Here is an 8,745-nt window from a genome sequence, read left to right on the forward strand (position 1 = left end):
ATTTAATAACAGTACAATTTTTACAATTTTTACAATTTTCTTACAAATAACAATTATTAGACATAAAGTGTTTTTCTTCCAATAAAACAACACATAATATAATAACGTATTTGTTACAGTTTGTATTCCCTTAAAGTGTATTTCAAATTGTTTCTGATCTTAAACAAAATTAGAACAGTTACATATAACGTTGCCATGTATTTTTTTATGTTCTCTGTTAACAAAACTTAATTATTTTTCAGGGTATCTTTAATAAAGAAAAATAAAATTTTGAAAAATATAAAATTTTAGAAAGCATTATGACTTATGAGAATACATATATTATTATCATAGGTGTGCGCAGACTTTTGTACATAATTTTATTTACAAAATTACGTTCGTTAGATTCAATATGTGATGTTTTTAGTAAATTACATTTTTATTTGTTTGTAAATACACGCAGACACGGATAAAGTACGCAATAAAGTAGAGCTGTTGATTTTAATAATACAGTCAATGTTGAAATCAATATTTATAGCTACACTGAAAAAAATTTCTGGTTGAATATGGACGAATCAGATAATTCCTTTAGGATTTACCAGAAATGTTTTCGTCCATATTCAACCAGACATTTTTTTCAGTGTATGAATTTACATGATTAAATGAACTGTCTACGTATTCTACGTAAAAAAGTCATATTTCATTTAAATTACAAAGTACGGCTAATCATCATATGTATACGTAAATTTTGTGTCGAGTCAGGTGGGGAGAAGATAATGATATACTTAAAGTCGTTTCCAGTACAGCCATACCAGTTATCGCGTAGACTTGGTGAATGTCAGATGTACCTTTTGATCAAAGTACCTTTCGTTAAACTTCAAAGAAATCTGTGTTTTAATCGCATTACATTACATTACAAGCTTTTTGATTTCTAACACATATAATATCTGACATTTCATACGTTTTGGTCATATACACGTTTTACATATTATAAAAAAGTGCAATTGCTGGAAACATTTCGAGTTCTCAATGCAATAACGTAAAACGTGACAGTGTTTCATTTTTGTGTTGTTTTCTTGATTAACTGAATCGCTTGAAGAGATTGGAAAAATATTTTATTCATAAATTACACAATTGACAAAGTTTTCAAAGAGGAAGAAAATATGTTTCACTTACAAATTTAATTAGTGGTATGTATCATACAAGTTTTCTAACAAGTGCAAAATGTTCGTAAACATATATATATATCTTTTTGTGTACATAAAATAACATAAAAGATACACATTTTATTCTGTATTTCAAATTAATTTTAAAATACAAAGAACGAAACGACAAAAGCGCTCTTAAGAAAGTCAAATCGGTAAGTGATTTTAATCTAAATGTATATATAAATTAATGAAATCGAATTCGAGAATGTATATTTTTAACTAAAAAACGTACAATACGATTAATTAACTAAATAAATTTGAAACATTTCTTATTTAATAAATGATTGATATGCAATCCAAATTATAAATTATAATACCGTGTAAATACATTTCATCCAGAAAAAGAATATAATACTATTGATCCATGGGTCGGGTTTCATTGAACTACGCGTAATTGAATGCTCCCGCAACAATGCAGCCGGGTTTTCCTCATAAATGTTTCTTTTGACTTTTCGCATTTCTTTCTTGTATAAAATAATACTTGTATTAAATAGATTAGATCAGATTTCATAAAATTCCACGCAATGTGAAGCAAGTACTCGCGTCGTAAAATAAGAAAACAATATTAAATTAATTTTTTTCAAATATTTTAATGCATTTAGTCAGTATATGCATTTTTCTATTTTACGTAATCAAATTTCTCTTAGGTACGTTACTTTCATAATTATCGACCGCTAAATAATTTTTTTAAAACTTGTTTGTTGAGACTACATTATTAGAACGAATACATATTTACAGACATACTTTTTCTATCTCTTATCTGTCTACTATACTTTACAATTAATGTATACATTATCAGAAGATTAGAAAATCGATTTCGTTACTTAATAATAATCTCCTCAGATAATTTTAATTTAAATAATTACCATAAAATTCAACATCATTACTATTCACCTAGGAATTACTTGTCCGCAATTCAAATTTCCGAGAATATTTTATATTCTTGCAATAAACATTCCATTAGCGTTATCTACTTTATTAGTGTTTTCATCTTATATGTGTAATAATCTCGTGACAATTATTTTGTAAAATTAGAATACAAAATAACTTAATTAACATAATGCACAGTCATTGTTATGGATAAATCTTATACTCTAATAAACGTATGCACTGTTCTACATATCAATAAAAAAAAACTAATCCTATTCAATTATTCAGATTATTCAATAATGTCGATAAAAAAATAGTGACTCATTTTTATGCCTCAATTGTTATTTTATTCTTGTAATTTATAGGAAAATTATTTCGACATGCAAATATGAAGGATAATTTACTAAACAATATTTACATCTTGTTTTTAAACTACTTTATTTTCAGATTTTTTTCAGTTTATTACCAAATATAATTTGCATGTCTCTTAAGAGTTGTTTGTCACACTGCTCTTTTTGTTCGTATTGATTGATGTGAGAATGAATATTTTGACGATGCCATCACAATGCATCGTTCGTGGTTGCAAAAGTTTCTCAATCGAGATTGTACATTCGATCGAAAGTGCAACAGTATATGCCGCCATGTACGGTGTTCACAGAAAAAAAAATTAAAATAATTAAAGCTCGGCACATCCTTCACCGTCCGAAATCTAAATACAGTATCTGAAATCATAAATGCTATAATATTGTATGGGATCCGATTCGTTTTTGAGAGAATTTAATTTAATAATGCGCACACTCAGAAAAAAGTTTCTTTGAATCAAACAAATTTGCTTTGAATTTCGACCTAAACTTTTACTTAATTTCAAAGTAATGGTTTTTTTATCTTAACCAAAATTTTATTTGACTGAGACTGGAATTTCTCAAAGAATTCACATCTATTTCTTCAGATCTAGCAAATGTTTTAGTAGAAGTAATTAAAAATTTAATAGATGTAAAGAAACACGATTTCAACGTATCTTATTTGAACAGCAGCTTAGTGACGCCAGTCAAAAAATCAAGAATTTAAATAACGTTGACGACAAGTAAGTTTAGTAAGTATGGAAACAACCTTACTGGCAATTCTTTATTATAATAATTAAGGCCCGGATGTTCGGGCGATTTCTTGGCTCGCGCGCGGAACACCGCTGCGTGCGAGTGAGTCGGATGCGAATTGACGATCGGTTGGCGTGCGATCTGCTGAATGAGAGAGCTCGAAGAGAAGGATTCTCATCTTCTACCTTCTCTTCGAGCTCTCTTTGTATTCAGCAGATCGCACGGTCCAAGGCCGATCCGTCCTCCCAGACGAAAACCGCTGCATCCATATGGTGGCCGGTGGCTGCAGCGGCTTTCGTCTAGGAGTAGTGCAGCCGATCGTCAATTCGGATAGATCGGTTGGTAGGCATCAGGTCTCCTCAAGAAATGTTGCTATCTCGCATCAGCGTGCATCCGACAACTCGCACGCAGCGGTGCTCCGCGCGCGAGCCGAGAAATCGCCCGAATATTCGGGCCCTTATAATAAAACACAACGTTTCGGCCAGTAATACTGGTCCTCTTCAGGTAACAAACTTACAAGAGTGCCTACAAACGTCTGAAGAACAGATAAACAAAATGTAAACTAAATTAGGATAAGTTCTTACATTACAGAAAAATTAAGGTGTTATTTTATGTAATATAACTTACAAGATTCGTCAGATTAGAGATGTGAAAGTTAAGTTAAAAGTGAAAAATTTCGTTGTACAATGTGTCTTGTCGTCAATGTTAGAAAACATATACGTTTATTTCGAACTCCTAACTTAATTTTGAAGCAACGATATTTGAAAGGTTTTGTGAATAGCATTTGTAGTTTTATCGCTTGAGAGCAGGACTAGCGCATTATTGTGAAAACTTAAAACCTTGAAGATATATTATCTTGCACGAAAACGCAAGAATAAACAATTACCCCCAAAATTAAACGCAATAGTTAAAATCAAAAGAGAGCCATATAGTAAGAATAAAGTAAGACGTACAAATTATTAGAATAAAACAATTTTAAGATTGAAATAAAAAACTTAGAGATAGAGAGAGAGAGAGAGAGAGAGAGAGAGAGGAAGAGGGAGAGGGGGGGAGATTTTAAACGCTGCGTGAGAGAAACCTTATGAATCGGCGGACATAACTATTAATAACAATGCATCTTAATGAAATTCTCAGAAATTATATATTAGTTTGACATTACAATAGCAAGTAAGTTTAATTAACTGCCAGTGATAAAAATTACAATTAGTCGTAAAGATAAAGTGAAATATTACAAATAAGTTTTGTTTAACTCAATAAGATATCGGTGAATCTTTTTCGTATTTCTTACTTTTTTGAAAAGCCAATCGGTCCAAAACGCTTTGAAATTATCTGAAAAAATATAATTGTTGCAGTTCGGTCGCTGATCGAACAGTCATCACCATTTCGCAAAATGGTGCAGCAAGAAGCGGTGGTCGTGAGGAATGCTTCGAAGCGTTATGGGAAAGGACAGCCGATACTCGATGGTTTGAATATGATGGTTTCAAGGGGTTCCATGTAAGTAACTGTTATTTATTGTGTATACAAAAAATTAATCGTCTTCCTATCCAATTTCCGTCTCGCGGAGTGAAGTTGTAAGTGAACAATTCGAGTTTTCTAAAAGAAGTCATTGAGAAGATATTCTCTAGGAGAGAAAGCACTGAAGATTGCATTATTTCTTAATACTTGCGATTACTGCGCGATTTTTAATCATCCAACAAACACGGTAAACTTACGTACAGCATATCTTTCGCGGCAATCTGATACTAATTTCTTCATCCTCCAATATGTTGGAAATTGCCTGAAATTGTCGTCACGCACTTTTCCGCGTACATTCACCGATTGCTTAAATTGCCGTCGCTTGCAAAATACACGACAAGATAATCGCATAACTTTCTAACGAATATTCAGATGAGAAATTCTTTCGGAATCTATCAGAATCATTATAATCTCATTTAGAACTTGTGTCCAATCTCTAAAATATTTTATTGTTTCTAATTTGCGTTTTTTTTTACAGCTAGTTGAATACTTGTTAGATTTGTTAGGATTAGGGCTTCTGTGAGGAAATAAAAATCATTGTCAGACATATATTTAGCGTTGTGCAACGTTAAACGCATACGCGCGCACACATACACACAAATCTCAAGGCACACTAGAAAGTAATACACAGACTTGATTCTCGATGTATTCATAATTTCCGAACTAAAACAAAATTCTTATTTAAATGAGTAGAAGTAAACTGAAAAACTTGATATGTTTAATCAAAATTTAATAATTATTACCCAAGGAGAACACATAAGTCAAAATGATGTCAAAATGACATCTTTCAAAAGTCATAGTTGTATCAGTCATGATGACGTCATTATGGTTCTTGGCAAATACGGTTTTGTGACATCATAAAGACGTTAAAATGAGGTCTTCTTGACTTATCTCGTGACTTTTTTTTACGTAGTATATAAATTAATAATATATTTGTATTTAGGGTTATCTTAAAAATAATGTTTTTTAATGATTTATTATATTTAAAAAACACGAATTAATACATTTTTCAGAGAAAATGAGAGAATTAACATTCCTTTTTCAATAATGTGTGTACGCACGCACGCACGCATGCACATATTGTTGAAAAAGGAATGTTAATTCTTTTATATTCTCTGAAAAAATGTATTAATTAGTGTTTTTTAAACATAATATATCATTAAAAACAAATTATGGTATATATATATCTCTCTCTCTCTCTCTCTCTCTCTGAACGCCACTTTCTCTAATCGGTGGATTGGTCGTGGCAGTGCCATTAATTGGTCTCTAGACCTAAGTCCGTTGGATTTTTGTTTATGGGGTTGGATGAAGAGTGAAGTCTACAGAAGAAAAGTGAATACACAAGAAGAACTGCTCAAATAATGAATGCTAGTGCCCGCATAAAGGAACGTCACGATGTACTCAGACGAGCAACACGCCATGTTCGCACAAGAGTTGAAAAATGCATTAATGTTAACGGTGGAATTTTTAAAAATTTATTATAATTTGTAAAAAATCACTTGAACAATAAATATTAGAAATAGTACGTAGTATTTCTTTATTGTTAGTATTTTTGTAATGGTACATTCAAGTAGCTCTATCTCGGAGAAACAGTGGGGAATAGGACATATATTCATATGAACAGTTTTGCTCAAAATGACCGATACTATCACCTCCCAAAATATTGACCTTTTTCCTCCTGAATCACCCTGTATATACATATAAGATAATTTCAATGAATAAGTGCCAGGCAATCTCCTCTCAAAAAATTATATTTTCGAAAATAAGCATAATGGCGAGTCACTGTATAGTCATATTGAAGTCATAAAGTTTCAGTGATCAAACTCTGATATTTTCCCGTTATCTTGACGTCACCATGACATCATTTTGACTTTTTGTTCTCCTTGGGTAGTCATATAATGACTACACGTGGTTAAGAAACATGTTTCCTAAGACGTTACATTTTTTTCTTGCCTGAAATTATCCTAGATAGTATCCTAAAGTTCTTTGTGAATCTTATCGTAACATCTCCACCGACTTATCCGTTGGAAAGACTTCATCCACTGCTTCTAGAATATCATCTATCGCTGAAGCATTATCTAATTTGATCGCCGTCTTCTCATTAACATGATGGTTGCCAGTGATGTTTTTTGCTGATACGCGTCTATTTTTTGTATCATATTCTTTGTTCTTCTTCGAAGATATGGGAACGTCAAGTGTCCTTCGAGTCTTTAGAATGCCCGTTACGTTTTTCAAAGATCCATGCATAGCACCCGTTCCTGTAGATTTCGGTTGATCAGTCTTTTGTAAAGTGCCTATGGCAATCTCTCTTGGCGAAATTGAGGAAACATTTTCCAGTTGACCAAACCGTTTTTCATCTTTCGTGCGATTGTCGTGAAGAGTACTTATAAATTTGTTCGACTTTGACGAAGTTTTGTTTAACATAAGATTTTTATCCTCAAGTGTTTTTATTTTAGAAATAACTGTATCATTAACGATAGAATTATCGTCAGTGGATACGTTAAAATTTTCATTGATTGGCATTTTAACAGTAGTAAGACTCTTATCTTCAATGTCACTTTTTATACGTTTTAATAATTCCGAATTGTTCATTTGTGTTTCTTCTGTAGATATGATATAATCACTCGGTATATTTTCCCAAGCTTTATCTTTACTTATTTCAGTCTTGTTAGTTTCACTAAGATTTTCTTTATTGTTTTCCATTAAGGTTTCTTCTTCAGCCTCAATCTTTTCAGTGTTTAAAATAATGTCGCTTCTATTTCCTTCTTTTGGCTTCTCATGCTGTTGTTGATTCTCCGCTACTAAATTGTCTAAAATAAATTTTGCTTGTCTTTGTAAATTTAAAAGTCTCCATCTTGAGATGTAATCGCGATCATTGTGCAATTGTCGCCATTTTACATCAAACAATTTGTTTAACCATAATAAAGCATGTTGAATCGACTTAGCGTATTCAAGAGACAGATCATATCTTGAAATTAATCTCGCCATTTCCAACGCAAATTCGGGGTTAGAGAGCATCCATGAGAATACAAGATAGTTTTTATCGAGATTCATAGAATTCGGATATTCTTGAGGTACATGATGCAAACTTTCATAGTCAATTGAATTCCGATGAAGGAGTTTTTTATAATAATTTTCATGGTCTTGTACCAGCAATGTCGTGCGCTGCAAGATATTTTCAACGTCGTTTCTGGCCTGTATAAAAAGTATTAAAAGTTACTTATTTAAACGATTAAAAAGTTAAAATTGACGTGAAAATTTAATTCTTAGATATAGCTAAGTTACGAAAAGTTAAATCTGCGAAAATCAATTGATTTGATTATGAAACGTGTTGTGATGCCGTGCCCTTTGTGAAATCATTGTTACACACGATATGAAAATATTTCCTTTGATAAATATTGTCTTGTGTGTATAGAATTATTTGTCACGTTAGCTTCGCAATCACTGTGTCGAACTTCACCTCTGAAAAAAATCAAAATTCGTTTTTGCGTTAAATAATATAAAAAATGTTTAATTTTTTACTATATTGTTTTTTGGAGTTTCTAGGCTGTAGATTTCTTGTCTTTGTATTGAGAGATTATAACAAATATTTTTTTCTAAATTATAATTAATTAAATTACATTAAATATAATTACTAATTGTAAATGTCATTATTAAATTACATTAAAAATTTATATTATTAATGATATACATATCTATACAGGGTGAAATTTATTTCGTGTCTTTTACTATGAGAGATGGATTACTGACCGAAACTGTAGCTTATATCTCTTAAGATACAATTAGATATTACATGATTGAGACATACATATGTATGTATGTATTATGAGAGTTTTCCATTTTTTCCCGAGTTAGCTGCAGTCGGTAATCCTTTGGTCGGTTCCATCTTTCTCTTCATTTCTCATTCAATCCATCTCTCATGGTAAAAGACTGGGACACGAAATAAAATTCACCCTGTATGTATACAGGGTGCTACGCAAGACTTTGACGTCCGGTCATGGGAAGGTAGAGGGGACTAAGACAAACAGAAAAGTATTGTACTATTTTGCGCTTGGACGAATAGTTATCGAGATACGAAA

At 31.6% G+C, this 8,745-nt stretch overlaps 2 protein-coding genes across 2 annotated transcripts in view; one reads left to right on the forward strand and one right to left on the reverse strand.

The window, feature by feature from the left end:
- Positions 1–821: 821 nt before the first annotated feature.
- LOC105556869 overlaps positions 822–8,745 on the forward strand; it is a 16,881-nt gene continuing 8,957 nt past the window's right edge. Inside the window, exons 1-2 of the mRNA XM_012003980.1 lie at positions 822–1,339; positions 4,504–4,646. Coding sequence (XP_011859370.1) covers positions 4,542–4,646 — 105 coding nt within the window. The 5' untranslated portion in view covers positions 822–1,339; positions 4,504–4,541. The remainder of the gene's footprint in view (positions 1,340–4,503; positions 4,647–8,745) is intronic.
- LOC105556866 lies at positions 6,178–8,587 on the reverse strand. The gene is made up of 2 exons (XM_012003979.1): positions 8,417–8,587; positions 6,178–8,128 (listed from the first exon to the last, which is right to left on the reverse strand). The coding sequence occupies exon 2, from the start codon at positions 7,718–7,720 to the stop codon at positions 6,662–6,664; it is 1,059 nt and encodes a 352-aa protein (XP_011859369.1). The 5' UTR covers positions 7,721–8,128; positions 8,417–8,587; the 3' UTR covers positions 6,178–6,661.

Source organism: Vollenhovia emeryi, unplaced genomic scaffold (genome assembly GCF_000949405.1).
Source record: "Vollenhovia emeryi isolate VEMERY1.0 unplaced genomic scaffold, V.emery_V1.0 DF939736.1, whole genome shotgun sequence".
NCBI lineage: Eukaryota > Metazoa > Arthropoda > Insecta > Hymenoptera > Formicidae > Vollenhovia > Vollenhovia emeryi.